At 34.0% G+C, this 17,133-nt stretch overlaps 1 protein-coding gene across 6 annotated transcripts in view; it reads right to left on the reverse strand.

Moving 5' to 3' along the window:
* Window positions 1-17,133, reverse strand: part of PPM1A (protein phosphatase, Mg2+/Mn2+ dependent 1A) — a 41,979-nt gene that overhangs the window by 12,340 nt on the left and 12,506 nt on the right. For 4 of the 6 annotated variants that reach the window (XM_033107192.1, XM_033107191.1, XM_033107186.1 and 1 more), the window contains 2 exons: window positions 3,359-4,212; window positions 1,848-1,965 (listed from right to left, as the gene is read on the reverse strand). In XM_033107192.1, coding sequence (XP_032963083.1) covers window positions 1,848-1,965; window positions 3,359-4,192 — 952 coding nt within the window. In that variant the 5' untranslated portion in view covers window positions 4,193-4,212. Of the gene's footprint in view, window positions 1-1,847; window positions 1,966-3,358; window positions 4,213-5,559; window positions 5,625-17,133 lie in introns of all 6 variants that reach the window. The other 2 variants (XM_033107189.1, XM_033107190.1) reach the window with 1 other exon arrangement.

Genomic DNA, 17,133 nt, shown 5'->3' on the forward strand with positions numbered 1-17,133 from the left:
ATTTTATTTTACTGTATTATATATAAATAACTTATGTTGATTCATTTAAAATATAAAAATTCTAAGACCCCTCGTAATACTGAGGAAACACACTCATTGAATAGTATGTCCAATGAATGAAATACTAAACAGTACATTCACATAGTACTAGATATATCACTACCAAGTGGGGGGAGAGCAATAAAAATGTAATAGCAGCTCTAGGTTCCTGTAAGTCAAAAATCAATCATGATTTTAATATTAGATCAATTATAATTGATATCAAACAGTAAAATGGGAGAAAAAAATAAAATGTATATTAATTTTAATAATGTAGGCACAGCAGGATTTAATAGTGTGTAGGTCAATGCTTACATGCTATTAGAGGTCTTTAACGTGCAAAGTAAAGACATTAGGAGAACAAAATGCATTTTAAAGCTATTATAGCCATGTCAAGTTTTCATGCTTAAAGAAACTGCATAATTTACATGCTTATTGCACATATGCAGTAAATTGGAGTTCTCTGGTGAGAATTAATACGGGGTGCCAAAAATATGTATACACATTTTAAGAGATGTTATCTATGTATTACTTTTCGAAGTTGAATTGAATTACAGTAGCAACGTGTAGTATGACATTCGCTCAAAAGATGGTGTTAATCAAATGCATGCTAGTGTCACCATGCGACAGGCAGGACAGTCAAAGAAAATGGTGAAAACACGGTTGTTGTTTGAGAAGCCCAAGACCATTTGGAAGTGGTATTTGAAATTGGAGAACATTCTCCTAACTTCTACCTGAGGGGGGACCTTAAAGGATGTGCTGTAACGTAAAAAACTGGCTACACTGGCGGTACTTCAGGAAGAAATTGAAACGACATGCACAGGGATCAAGTGGACACTTTGGTCAGTGTTGCTCAAGCAGTAGTTCACCGTCATCAGAAGTGTCTGGACGCTGAGGGTAACCACTTTGAGCACCTCTTGTCCTTGCAGAAGTCAAACGTGACTTGTATTTATCTTTTGTCATCGGTATATATTGAGTATTACAATTTTAATAGTTTTCCTGTCTTAAAAAGTATATACATTTTTTTGGCATCCTCTGTATTTATATCAAGTAGTAGCTGCATCAAAGATCTTTTAAATTTTTTCAAATATTTATTTAAAGGCATTACACTTGAGAGTTACAAACATTTTTCTAATTGTGTCAAAGTAATATGCAGAATTCTGATAAATATTCTCCTGGAATTCCCAACTTATTTCTTGATTTTATTCAGCATTTACATTTCTGCCAGGTAGAGATCTAGTATTCTTCTATTCAGGTCTATGTTGTCCAGGTGAGGCAGTTTATGGCTTAGGCAAGAAAGCCTTAAAACAGTTTAAAATAAATTTTTAAAAACTGTGGCACATGAAAGTTGTTAATAATCAGGATGTGATCTTCAAGTGATTAAAAACGAAACTCCTAAAAATCTTAAATTCATATACACAGCTTTACAGAGATAGATGGTATTCAAATTATCACCATCAAAAATAATCTGTTTATAATGAAGTAAACCACAAATCAAACTTCCCTGGCGTAAGATTACTCATGCTACTGAATTCATCAAGAATTTTAAAGCATACAAACACGTGAGCCTTTTTAAATAAAAGTATCCTGAACAGAATGTACAGGGACACACTGGTTGTTATTTCTAATGTAACTGATAAAACAATCGCAAACATCTAAACAGCTACTACAGAAATGCCCTTTCCCACTTTCGTCCTCTAAATGCTAGATGTCAAAGGCATGTTAAGATCTAAAAGCTAAAATGTTAAAGTTTGATTGTGTTGAGGTTTTTCTTTAATAAAGCTACTTATTTTTGTTAAATGATCCACCTTCTACTCTGCTTTCCAGGTACTTGTCCAACTCTGCTTCCTTCTTCACTGCCTCTGGTGATACTTTGGGTGCATTTGGAAAACAGATCAATATCACACTCATGTTGTCTCGACTTCCCTGGGAAGAAAAGAGTTTGAGAAAATATTTTGGTTTTCTTTTTGCTCTTGAAAGTTTTGAGAAACTTTACAGCCATGCCAATTATAATTATACTTGTTCTAATGAAAATACATATTATTTTTAGAAGGAAAAATAAATGTATATGTGCAGGGGGCACCCCCCCCCCTTTACACATATGGTATCTATAGTATAACCAACACTCTAAAAGACAGGAGAGAAATACTACAGGTTAAATTCCGTTGCAACAAACGTTTTAAAAAATTCTATAAAATAAAAGTATTTCTGAACATTTACTGGTGGCCTACTTAACTTGAAGTGATACCTAAACACATAGATATACATTTAACTCAACAAAATGGAAAATGCTAGTGGTATTTCTTACAACAAAATTTGACCTATAATAAATTATAATAAATTGTGGGGCTAATTAATTTGCTTCATAAGTAGAAATATGGAATTAGAAGTAAAACTACAGAAAGTTTACAAACCAGTTTTTAACTTTCATAATTCAAAAAAATTGAACTTAGAAAGCATATTCATTTTTAAAGACACCTAGGTGTTCAAAATGCTGTAATTAAAGATACTTGAATCAATGTTGGACTCCCCACAAATCCCCTTCCTATTAGTAATTGGAGTTAACTTTTACATTTTAACCATTAATTTCACTATATGGGAAAATTGACCTTATACCATTGCTTTAAGCAAACAATACAAAAGATTTAATACTAAAAAGAATCTTGGGGGAAAACTATAAAATGTAGCAAATGATAAGGTATTGAATAATTTTTAAAAAGAGTAGAATGCAGAAGAGAAAAAGTGGAATCTGAGTCATAATTTACTAACACCTGAATCTGATTTTCCAGATAGTTTAAACAGCTTACCTGAAGTCATACAGTCTTATATCAAGTTCTTCTGACTCTGTGTCCAACACTACTTCTATTACATCACACCAAATGATCACTGAATTCTCTTTGTTGGTGGTACAGATTTAGACCATAGTCTCAAAGTTCGAAATGTACTGAGATACCACATAGTAAAAATAGAATTTTAAAATCCTAAAATGCTTTTTACTTTTAGACTGAGGTCTAATGCCTCACCATCCCCTTTTCTAAAACATATGCTTTGATATAATCCTTCTACCTTTGATATTAGAAAGCTCAAGTAGTCATGGCTGCTAAGAGACTAAACATTCAGATTATAACTCTCGCACATTTGGTAATCGGGTAATTTATTTCTCAAGTGTTCCTATAATTTCATAACCAGTGAAGAATATCCTGCAGTTGTGCCAAAAACTTATTTCTGAGAATTACAGGTCCTAAGATGATTCAATACTAGAGTAGTACTTAAGATGGCATTTAATTATTTTATGTTTTTTTTTAAAAAGTCTAGCTACCTTATACAAACAGGTGTCGACTACTTCATTGCAAACTTTCTCAAGGTCATCAGTGACTTCAAGTCTGGATCTTACAAAATCACAGAGCTCTTCATTTCCCATAACATCCCAAATACCATCACATGCAAGGATAATGAACTGATCATCTTCTTCAGATCTTTCAATATCATGGACTTCAGGCTCTGGTGAGACAAGCTGTTCTGTAGGACCTTTTCCATGGACACATTTGTAATCAAAGTCCCCAAGGGCCCTCGATACAGCCAGAGAGCCATTCACACGCTGAATCATTACAGAACCACCTGCATTCTGAATTCGTTCTTTCTCCAGCGGATTACTTGGTTTGTGATCTTGTGTGAAGAAGTGAACTTTCCTGTTCCTACAAAGTAAACCTCTCGAGTCTCCACAGTTAATGAAATAAGTATGATGAGGAGAAATTAAGACACCCACAGCTGTTGACCCACTTCTATCTGCACCATGTTTCTTCTCTGACATAACTCTCATGTGTTCATCAATCTCCAGAAAACCTGTTCTGATTCCATTCTTTACATTTTCCACAGAAGGTGCTCCTGCAGACCCTTTAAAATCCTGGTTATTGGTGATGTGATCTAACAAATGCTCACAGCAGTATTTGGCAACCTGAGAACCGGCATGCCCATCATACACAGCAAAGAATGACCATGTTTCAAGTCCACTTGGCAAACCAATCACAGCTGTATGTGCATCCTCCATTTCAACTCGCCAGCCTTGCATGCTGCTTAGCCCATATCGCAACCCATTACCCTGCCCCTGGGCATTATGTTTTTCCATCTTTGGCTTGTCTAAAAATGCTCCCATTATGTCTTGATCCTGTAGGTCTGCAACAGAAGAAAAACAAGAAAGTTATTAACTATTTTATAAACAAAATACATATCCAATAACCTTTTTAAGAGTGAAAGAGTTACAAAGAATGCTTTCAGTAAGAATTCACAACTCATGTAACAAGTAGACACTCATTGTATTGCTGACTTGGATCCTAGAGATTAACAAGAACTTTTGGGGAAAAAAAAAAAGAACCGGGGGCAAGACTGATCAGGCTCAGAATGGACAATAGAGAGAACTAAAGCATCAGGATAAAGGTTGCAGACCTGACACTTTCTTCAAGTCACAACCACTTGAGGAAGATAGAAGACTTGGCAGTGGCCATCAACTTATATAAACCAGGCCAAGCATTGAAGGATGTATGTGAATTTCTTAGGGAATCTCAGAACTGAATTGTATGTATATATAAATCAAGAAAAGCCCAATGAATTCACAGGACATACCAAAAGCCGACCACTAAGTCAGACATCTTAGTTGAACATTCAAACTTTCCCAAGTTTGATTCTGACCTACCTAGTTATATTCCTACTCCATCAACCCTCTGAAAAAGGAAGAAATGATCTACTCACAATGATCCAAATTTGCACGCTCTTTCCTTTAAGCCTCTGTTCATGTCAGCCCTCTTAACTGGAATCCCTTGCCTCTCTTCCCTACTTATAAAAAAAGTATACCCATTCTTTAAAGTCTAGCTCAAATTCTACTTTTACCATAGGTTTTTCAGTCTTTGATAAAGCCAGTAAGTTATTAAATTACCGTAAGTGTTCAGTTCAATTTTCAAGTTGCAAAACAATTATGTATATGTATATAAAACAAAGCTTATCATACCGGGGGTGCAAAAAAAATGTATACACATGACTTTTGTTCGTCTTTTGTTACCGGTATATGTTGAGTATTACAATTTTAATACAGTTTTTTCCTTTCTTGAAATGCGTATACATTTTTTTGGCACCCTCTGTATACAACAAAATTAATCTATAATCTACTGGTATTCTATTCATCTAGAAGTAATAATGTAGATCATTATCAGTATACTCTATGACTATTAGGTACAAATAATAAAGGAGATAAAAGGGTCTAGGGACAGCCCTGTGGACAACCCTGAAAGTTTAGGTAATCTAATCCCTTCCCAGTAATCAAAAATGATTGATTATTGGAATGGGGCCACACAAAGCAGGGAAACAGTTGGTCAGGATTTATAATAGCCTAGGAATGTAGAGACTTGGGGTCCAAGTCATCAAATGAGTCACAACTGAACACAAAATAATCTGAAAAAGATAGAATGACATGTAATGGAGGTGAAGGGGAGATAGATACCAGGGGGCAGGTTGGGGAAAAGTACCTACATCAATCAGGATGCAGCTATGAGACCAGGGCACTGATGTTGGTGATGCTAAGCTCCGAGAAGAAGCTAGGAGAGAAAGGGGAAGAAGACCACCTCTAAGGAAAGAAACAGTTTACCAGCAACCTCTCCCTGTTCTTTTTCCTTCTAGGGTAATATAGAGGCAGAGAAGTCTAGCTGATTGGTGCGATAAAATGATCTCCTGCCTACTCCTCTGCCCTCCATTACAATTCCACTAATGGAAGGTAAATAATGAAAACTAACCATCATTCATTCCTTATTTGGCAACCTGAGAACCAGCACGCCCATTATACTCAGCAAAGAATGACCATGTTCATATTCACGACCATGACCACATGCATCAGATTACCTTTCTGACACCAAGTTGATACACATTATGGCAAGGGTGAATGTTTTGATTGGACAAAGGTTAACACAATGATGAAACCTTAGCAGACAATGTTTAAGAATAATTCTAAAAATAACTCTAAGTGTTTTACAAGCATTACCTCATTCATTCTCCTCAACAACCATCTAAAGTGGGTAATATTATCATCTCCAATTTACAGATGAAGAACCTTAGCGAGACCAAAGAACTTGGCCAAAGTCACCCAAGTGATAAGTTTAGATGAATCAGGACTCTAATTCAAGCCTGCCTGACTTTAAAGCACCATTTACTACTAAGGCAATAGCTCACAAAAAAATTATCTGTGGACCTTTTGAAAAATTAAGATTAACAAACCAGAATTTCCAGGGTAGGGCTAGAACCTCAGCATTGGTGTATCTGTGGAAAAGATTAGATAGAATGCCTAGATGTGTAGGTAGGTAGATGATTGACCCATGGTGAGGGTAAGTCATCTGCTTAAGGCAAACAGTAAGCTGCCTCATCTCTGTACCTTGATTCCTTTAGCGAGGTTAAAGGGGAGCAGGAAGGTATTATATTTAAGACTCCTGATACCTACTAATTGAGCATTTCTTATCTGTACAATGAGCTTATTAATACTTACCTCTGAATGTTGCTGCAAGGTTTAAATGAGGTAATGGCTACAAAGTAGCCATATAGAGTCTGGCAAAAATGAGGCACTCCACAAATGGAAAACTAGTTATTACTATATTCCTACATACACAGCCACATCCAGATTCTGATATTACGTAACAGGGGCCTATCTCTTTTATAGAAAAGTCCAGTAGTTACTTTTCAGATATACATATGAAACTACCAAATAAATAACTCTTTGAAGATCAACAGGGTACACTTTCTAAAAACAAAACCCAAATCTTTGAACAATATGTATTAGAAATGTAAAAATGTAACAAGTCAGGCATGTGTTAAAATTTTAGGTTCAGCTTCATAGCAAATGTAAAAATATAGTCAAGGGCAAATTAATAATTTTGTAGTTGGACTTTCACATACTGAAAATAGGTGATTCAAAAAAATCTTATGTCTGAGGATTGAGTAATTTGTAAAATCCTGGCGAAGCAGCCAACTATAGTTACATAAATACAGCAGATGGTTATGTAAATATAATACCAGAAATTATTTACTTATAAATACTATTTTTAGTCATCTTCCATAAAGAATATTTTATTTAGTCAAATTATTAAATTGGCAATATCTATAAATAGTAGACTCCAAAGGGATTCAATTTGCCCATGAAAGTCTAAGTTAGTTTCTGAGAAAATTCTAGTTCTCACCTAGTCTTAAATCTACTGTGAGATCATGCTGGATTTTATCACAATACTAGCATTATCCGTTGATCTGAACTTTTCAAAACAAAGTATTATGACAGTCATAGGACTGAGTTTATCTCATCAATGCTATAACCAGAAAATATGGTGAACATTTTTGTCTTTTAAAACCAAACTAACTTCTAAACTGAAAAATTCCAAGGTTGGGCCAGAAAGGCATTCATAAAAGTTCAACCATTGTGCTTATTAAGCAAAACTGATCTCATAATCATAGCAAAGAGCCTTGAACCAATTGCAATTTCTGGCAAAGCCAATTTCAAACACTCAGGCTAAATAAATACAATGAGAAAAAAAAGAGCATGTATTTTTAAAAATTCAGACGTTAAAGGGGGGTGTGGGAGGCACTCAGTATTTATTAGCTCCTAACTAGGAACTACCCATCAAGATATGAGATGAATGAATAAGACAATTTTAGGCTGTCAATTAAAAAAAAACCTCTTGAAAGTCAGTTCATGGAAATGAAAAACAATCACTGAACTAAAAATTTCAATACACAATGAATAGTCAGTTGGAGAACACAGAAAAAAACAAACAAAAAAACCCCCTAAAAAACCAAACCAATAAATGAAATCACCTCAAGGAATTCTTTTAGAATTCAGAAGGTCTTTTCTCATCCTGATGATTCCAAACATATAATCCCACCCACATTTGTACCCATACTATTTTCATATCTTTCTGTTATAATAGAGGACTCTCTGTCCTCTCAAGATAAATCTCTATTAGAGCTTTGGAGTCCATGCTTCAAAGGAATCTTGTCAGGAACCTTATACTGTTATCTTCTTTTTCTCCTTTATATTCAACCTCTCCCTTTCAACTGGAGTACAACGTTTAAAGACATTCAAATGTCACCCATTAAAAAATACTTTTAAGTCTTTATGTGACTCATTCCCCTCTAGCTACCTACCTGCCTCTCTCTTCCCTTTATAGTTCAGCTTCTTAAAAAAAAAAAAAAAAAAAAAAAAGTCTGGCCATTCCACCAAAATGAGCTCCTCCAAATTGCTTAATCCAATGAACGATTTTTAGCTTTCATTTGATTTACTGCTCACAGCAGCACTCAACACAACACTCCCTCTTGAAACATTTTTCCCATTGGCTTTGCAAGATGCCATACACTCCCAGCTTTCCTCCTACCCCTAGCTTTTCCATCTTTGTCTCCTTTGCAGGCCCCAATCTCATTTCCCAAGCCATTAAATGTTGACATTCAAGGCTTATATAGATGTAGGCCCTCTTTTCACTCCATGCTGCCTCCCTAAGGCACTCTTTCACATATACACACCTTTTGCCAGTGAATACACCATCATCCATCAAAGTGAATAGAAACCAAGGACATAACCTTTGACACCTCTTTTACCTCATCTCCCACCAGTCCATCAGTAAGTCCCATGGATTATACCTCCTAAATATCCTCAAATCTGCTTCGTTTTTTTCTCTAACACCTTAGTCTTTAAGCTACCATCACCTCTCACTGCATCATTCTACACCAGCCTCCTATTTTGTCTTCACATGCATGCTGGCCTTCTCCAATTCACTCTACAAACCCAAGCCTAAGTAAATCTTTCAAAATACAAATTTCACCGTATCTGTACTAAAAGGTATTCTATGGCTTTTGGGGGATAAAGAACTGCTTAACATAGCTTCTGTGAAGGCCGAGTAGTCAGGCCCTTACCAACCTTCTCCACACTTATCTCACTTCATAACGTAACCCCCTTCTCTGCTCCAACCATAAGGGCCTTCTTACAGTACCTAGTACTTGTCATGCTCCCTTCCTCCAAATAAGATAAACAAATGCTACTTCTGTTACCTAAAAAACTATTCCTTTGGCTCTTATTCCAGTGAATTTGTAGTCATTCTTCAGATTTTAAGTATCAGTTCTTCAGGAGAGACTCCTTTAAATATCCTAGGTCAATTCCCCAAGATCTTCAATAAACATTTGCTGAATAAAGGAACTATAGAACTATCATCAAAGAAATAAAAGACATTTTCCTTCAACTGAATGAAGTCTTCAAATGTGATGGGGACAGGGAGGCAGAAAACATTTTAAGATACAGAAGGGCTCAAAGTATATACTCATGCCACCTTCTTTATGAAAAATTCAATTTCACTAACAATTGTCACCCCAATAAATTAAAAAAAAAAAAATTCAAGAAAAAATTCCAGCCAAGCAAACATCTTACTCACTAGGTCTTAAAACTAAGTTCATCTCTATGACTTATCATTAGTGTAACTCTTTAATAATATTACAGAAAAAGTTAAAAGTAATCTGCTGCTTAAAACCAACAATCTAGAAAAACAAAATCCTAAATATATAAAGTACAAATAACTTGGGAAATTGCCCAATTATACAAAGGGAGACACTCCCTTTATGTCTTTAGATTCTTCACATACTACAGCAAAGCATATATGAAACATCAAAAAATGAAAATATATTTTATAAAATAAAACTTAAAAGTTATATATCTATCCAATATGTGACTTTGGTCAAGTCCTTGAGCTTAATGTCTAACTTTCCTCATTGATAAATAAGCAACTTCGAATAATTGTTCTAAGAACAATTACCATGTTCTGAGAATTGTGTAAGAAGTGAGTCAAGTTCTAGGAATACCTAGGTAAATGGCATTAGTAAATTAATACTTTCGTCTAAAATAATGCTCATGAATTCACATTAAAAAATTCTTATTCTCAACACCAAGATAAAGATGATAAGAAATAAACAAGAATATTTTACTATAGAAAAATCAACTCGTAAGGAATGAAGAAAAAAAAAAAAAAGGCAGCTACCAACCAGGACCTCAAGCTGGTAGCCTGAATTTGACCTTCACATATATTGTTATCTCATCTCCCTCAACAGCATGGGTTCTCCAGCGTCCGCACTACTCTTTACTGAATGCATCCAGACCATTTCATCTACTCTTTCGCCATGGCATCTGAGTTGGCATCATTTGGTAAAGAGAATACCTGTTGATTCTAACAGCGCATAATCCATGGGGATTTACTCTAATCTGATTTTTCACTAATGTGACCAACTCATCCTAAAGTATCAAAACAAAAACATACCTGTAGTAGGCCACATAGTGGCTCCCAAAGGTATCAGATCCTAATCCTATAAATGTTACCTTATTTGAAAAGAAGTTTTTGCAGATATGATTAAGTTAAGAAACTCAATGGTGGGGAGGGGGGATTATTTTGGAGTATACTGGGGCCTCTAAATGCAATTGCAAGTGTCCTTATAAGAGAGGCAGAGAAGGTCTGACACACACACAGAAAAAATGATATGAAGACAGAGCAGAGAGAGATTTGAAGATGCTGGCCTTAAAGATTACAGTGATTTAGCTACAATCCAAGGAATGATGACAGCCACCAGAAGCTGGAAAAGGCAAGGAATGCATTCTTCCCTAAAACCTCCACAGTGAGTACATTCCTGCTGACATGACACCTTGATTTCGGCCCATTGAAACTGATTTTGGACTTGTGACAGCCAAAGCTGTAACAGAACAAATGTCTATGAAAAATAAGAAACTAGAATAAGTATTAGCAGAGCTAAGGAAACAAATTTAAGAGATAAAAAAAAAAAAATTGTAATATTTTAAATCACCTGAAAAGCAATAATGAGGAACAAAGAACCTACAGAACACAATCTGCAAGGGATAAAAACCAAAATAAGAAAAAAATCATCAAGTATGCATAAGAATAAAGTGATCAGAGTAGATTGGAGAAAAGGTACAAACAACAGTTTAATTAGTATATTGTAAAAAGAAAATCAAATAGTGGAAGAGAAATTAAACTTTAAAGAAAGAAGAACTTAATACCAAACTGAGAGAAACTGTGAACTTGATGATTGAAAATACTAGATAATTTTAGTAGAAACTGATCAACACCAAAGCATAATTTGTGGAAGATAACGACTTTCAAGAATACGAGAATTTAGACGAACAAAACATACCCCCCCAAATAAAAACAAATCAGGCTCACCTCAAACTTCTTTGCAATGTCAGATGACAGGCAATAATAAAGTAATGCCTATAAATGTTGAGGGTAAAAGGGGATATTCCAAGAATTCTATGCCCAGAAAAGTTGGCATTTATGGTCTAGTATGAAGGTAATAGAAAGATATCATCAAATACGCCAGCACTAAAAAAGTATATCATCCATGTACCACTCCTGAAAAGACAGACTGATGCTATCAAGATATTAATCAAAATAAGAAACTCAATAATGAAGATGTCATAGAATGTAGGGCTTTGGGGTGGGCAAAATATACCAAGCAAAAACAACCAAAAAGAAATCAAGGGTTGCAATTTTAATCTCAGACAAGGAAAGCATAAGGAATAAAGCAATAAACAGCGTGTCTTTTTTAATTGATAAGGGTGTACTCTAAAATTATAATTTAACTTACGAATTTTATGTGCTAGATATTTTTATGCCAGACAATTCATAGCAAACCTCTCAAAAATACTATGTGCTGAAATTAAGACTATATATATATTCTGTTCAAACATGCTTAAAACATTAATAAAAATCAAGCATTTACTGAATTTTATATTGGAAAACAAAAGCTTTAGTTTCCTAACATAGTCTCACCTACCTTACCCCAGGAACCAAAAAACAAAAAGAGAAATAGAAAGCAAATGATCCAGACCATATTGCCTGACTTTGATATAACAGCAGACGTTGGTAACAATAAAAAAAAAAATTCAAACATCTGAAAACTGCTTTAAAAGCCATGCTTCTAATCATCTTTGCATTGAGCTTCTATATTTTTACAATTACAGAATATTTAGAAACAATAATAATGAGAAAAACCTCATACCAAATTCTGCTTAAGATATAATCAAATCTTTCTCAGGAAAACTCACACTCTCTTACTAAAAAAAGTGAAAATCAGTATATTAAATATTCAACTCAAGTAAAAAGAACAAACATATACACAAAACCTAAGGAAAGCTGAAGGAATATATTATGAAAGATTAAGGTACATAAGCATATAATAAGTCATATGAGAGAAAAATGAGTAAAATAGGTAAACCACTAGTTAGCCTGAGAAAAACTATTATTTAAAATTAGAAACCAAACAGGTTATACATACCTGACAGATAAAAAGGTGTTTTGTTGTTGTTTTATTTTTTATAGAACACACTGTATAATTCTTTGCTAATAAATTTGAAAATATGGAGGAAACTGACAATATTCTTGAAAAACAAATTACCATTTTTTTTTTCAAGAAATGAGAGAATAAAGACCAGTAACTCTGGAACAAAATAAGTAAGTTATCAAAGAACTATCCCTCAAAAAAAGCTCCGGGGCTCATAAAAAACAAGAAACAAAAAGACTGAAGAACCATTCCAGGTTGAAGAAGACCAAAAAGATATTACAAAAAAGTGAATAAGTGATTGTGCACTGGCTTATATATACTTATGTGTGCAAAGAGAACATGCATGTACACACACAGAAGGGTAAAAAACAAAGTTTATAAAACAAATACGGTAAAATGCTAACAATTGGTCATTTGGGTAAATATGGAAGTTCACTGTACCCTTTTTTCAAATTTCTGTTACGTTAAAAGTGCACTGGGCAAGACAATTTGATAACCAAGATCTTTGAAGTCTAAAAGAACATGTAACTCCTAAATTATCTAAATTACCTAACGAACAGAGAAAAAAAGAATCCCACTTCTTTTTATAAACATACCATAATCCTGACATAAAATTTGACGATAGCACTAAAAAACCTATAGTCTAAACATACTTATTAATACAAATGCAAAAACCCTAAGTAAAATATAAGCATTTAATACAAATCACCAAGTAGGATTCATTTTAGGAATTTACCTATGAGCCAACATTCAGCAACTTACTAATATAAGTCATCTTTTAAAAAGTTCAAAGGAGAAAAACCATATGATCATCTCTTCATATGCTAAAAGGAATCTAATAAAATTCATTCCTTAATACATATTTCAAACCAAAGAGGAAGCATAGTAACTAGAACAATTCCCAGAAAAGAAACAAGAACAAGGATACCTGCTCTTATCCTATTATTTAACAATGTCTAGCAATAGTGATCAATGCAGTAAAAGTCGAGGTTTTAAAAAAGGCATAAAATTATGAAATGAGATCAAATTATTATTTGGACATAATGACTATGTGATGGCAAACTCAAAATCTAAGACATTATTAGGAAAAAAGAAAGTTCAATGAGGTTACCAGACTAAGAAAACTATTAATAGTAATAATCTCTTAGAAAATACAAGTATAGCTAACTACATAATTGATAAGAAATATTCAGGACTTTTAGGAACAGAGACTCAGGGTAAGACACTTCTTTTTCTTAGGTAGGAAGAGTCAATATTGTAAAGATGTTAATCTTCTCTTTATTAATCAATAAATTCAGTAAAATCACAGCTGGGTCTTTTTGTTCCCAGACTTTCATAAAATTATCCCAAAATTCATAGAAAAGAATAAATGTTTGAGAACAGCCAAAACATTCCAAAAAACACAAGAATTTGCAATACCTAGTATTAAAAAAATTCAAAATATGGTATTTAAGAGGGAATTGATCAGTGGAATAGAGTTGAGAGTCTAGACAGAGAGCTGTGGGAACAAAAATTCAAAAAATAGTGTTAGAAGAGCTGACCTATTATTATTTCACTCCTGCTCTCCTGTTGAGGGTAGCTGAATCCCTATCACATATCTTAAAGTAACTACCAGGTGATTAAAGATTTAAGTTTGAAATACTAATAATAAAACCATGCAAGTACATCTAGGCAAATATTTCTATAATCTTATTATAAAAAAGGGCTTTTTAAGTATGACATCAATGGCAAAAAAGAAAAGACCTGCTCCAAAGTTATAAAAAGTGACTCCAGAGAATAAAACCTCAACACTATAAAACAGCTCATAAACATAAGTGGCAAATATTTTTTTTTAAATCGGGGAATATTGGGGAACACCGTGTTTCGCCAGGGCCCATCAGCCCCAAGTCATCCTTCAACCTAGCTGTGGAGGGCGCGGTTCACTGACCCATGTGGGAATCGAACCATCAACCCTGTTGTTCAGAGCTTGCACTCCAACTGAGCCATCCGGCCGCCCCAAGTGGCAAATATTTTTAAAATATGCACTTGCAATATATATAAATTAATATTCTTAAAATAGACAAAAGCCTCTTCTAAAACAACAAATGAACACTTTAAAGGAAACGAAATGGACAAAGAACATGAACCGGCAATTTAATTTATAAAAGAATACAATTGGCCAATAAATATATGGAGCAAAGACCAATTCTCATTAGCCATTAAACACAAATTTATTTTTATCCATTATTTTATCAAAGATTAAAAATTTATAATGTCCACTACTGGCAAAGGAGTAAAAATATGTACTTCTCGAAGGTAGGAGAATAAACTGGTACCTTTCTGAAGGATATGTACAATATATGTTCATTTTAAATGTTGACTTCCATTTAAATGATTTTATATATTCACACTCTGAAGGTGTTCCTCTGTTTCAAATGTATTTCAAAAATAGATTATAAAACAGAAATGTAAGAAGACCAAGTCACCTGCTAACGATAAACTCAGCAAATACAAAGCACTTTGTGAAGCTGAAACTGCGAGCTTCCTGGGCTCAAGTAACAGAGATGGAGAGAAGTCCACATCCTGGAGAGATAGTAACAGGGACTAAAAATGTCCCCATGTACAGCAGCCCAAGCTCACTGAAGATGCAGTTATGTGTCCAGTGAGCCGAAGTATAGATCTTCTTTTAGCCTGTGGCTTACTTATTCTTGGAGAGGTAAGACTGATCCTGATGTTATCGACAATCAGGGGAACCAAGCCTCCGATATAAGATATTGTTTCAGACTGGGCACCCCAGGCCAAGACGTAGGCACACTCAAAAACACTGGATAAGAAGAGTGAAAAGAAAGAAAGCAAAACAAAAAACTTCTGTTTAATATGACACTGCAAAAGCAAACTCCAAAACACACGAGGAAAACTAAACTAATAGACAGCCAACAAAATCAACAACTGTAGGAATTCAATCTAGAAAAAAATAATAATCTGAAAATAACTCAAAATGTGTAGTTTAGGATCCTTCCAAAGTTAAAATGAACTGTAGACAGAAAGGGGGAAAAAAGAATTTTAAAAAGTCAGAAATCAAACCAGAATAGGTGGCTATTAAAGACAGAGACCCAAAAAAAAAAAAAAAGAGAGCGTGAGAGAGAACCAAAGAACCTGAACATGAGAAAAATATTCACTGAGAAACAAAAACTGAAGAAACATAAATTCTAGATGAACAAAGTCTAGATGTAAATTAGTAAAGTGGAAAATGATACTTAGGATTGCCTAGAACACAACAAGATTAAGAAGAAATACTGGAAAAGCAATATTCAAAGATATAAAGGCTAATGAATTTTCTAGAACTGAAGAAAGATACGCATCACCAGATCAACAGTGTATTTCAGGGTACCTACAGATAACACAGCATACACATACCTAGGCATATCATGGGAATGTGTTCAGAACATCAAGAATGGTAAAACAAACAATACTAACATTTATATCACACTTAACATATGCAAGGCTCCGACCTAAGTGCTTTACATATATTAATGTAATCATCACTACAATAGATACTTTTCCATGATCTCTGTTTAAACTTGTCCAAGGTCACACAGTAAATAGTGGTAACAAGACACAGAATAGGAATCTTTTTAAAAACTACCGGAGAGAAAAACTATATACAAAAATTATATACAAAAAATTGTATACAAACCTAGCAATTATGTAGAGAGCAGACTTTTCAGAGATCCAGCTTTGCCAAGTTTCATAATGGTAGGGGGAAAAACATATTAACCAAGAATTCTTTATTTGCTAAAAACAGAAAGTAATGTGTAAAATAGACTTTCAAACAAAAAGGGCCATACTCGGTAACTAAAAAGATTACCAAAGGACATACTTTAGTGAGATATACTTTAGGAAGAAAGGTGAATCCAGGAGTGAGACACAAGGAACAGCAGCAGTACTACAGAAACTGGTAAAATGTACTGTCTGATTAAATTAGGTATTAACTATTAAAAAAATGAAACTTTTTTTTATGCTACAAAAAGGATAAATAAAATTGTAGGCAATTATACAAATGATAGAGGAATATTTAGTGTTTAATCGAATATGAACTTATTTAAAAAAAATCACCAAATGTACAAGGGAACAAACTGCCATGAGGAGGAATTAACATATAATAAATATCTCACCTTAAGACTTTAGATAATTGGAGTTAGCAAATGTAAGGTATAAAATAACTATGTGTAAAATGTTTTAACAAGATTTCCAAAAATCCCAAACAAATTAGAAAGAAAATTTACTTTAAAATTCCCAGGCAATTGGGAAAGAATTAAATACCACTTTTGGAAATAAAAAACTTGTTGATAGTGAAAACTCAAAGGATGACTTAAACAGTGGATTAGGGAAAAAATGCAGTAAATTTGCCCACTGAGTTATAAAATAAAAACAAAAATTATGTTCACTTCAAAAAACCTACAACCAGAGGACAGAAAGGGGAAGGAGAAAAAGATAATAAAATTTTCTAATGAGAGTAAGTAGCATAAATGCTCCACAGATGCAGGAGCTAAGAAATTTAAGACTTGGACATTGTATACGCCTGGAAGCCCAGGAACTATTAACTAATCTCTCTGTTCATGTCAACTCCCTGGAATTGAATATGTACTGTAATAGCAGAGTTCTCTCGATTCTAATAGCAACATTTATTCCACTGAGAGAATCAGAAAACACCAGCAAAATAATGGTACCTTAATTCTATACAGTAAAGTTTAATGTCAT

This window comes from Rhinolophus ferrumequinum, chromosome 6 (assembly GCF_004115265.2).
Source record: "Rhinolophus ferrumequinum isolate MPI-CBG mRhiFer1 chromosome 6, mRhiFer1_v1.p, whole genome shotgun sequence".
NCBI classification, from domain to species: domain Eukaryota; kingdom Metazoa; phylum Chordata; class Mammalia; order Chiroptera; family Rhinolophidae; genus Rhinolophus; species Rhinolophus ferrumequinum.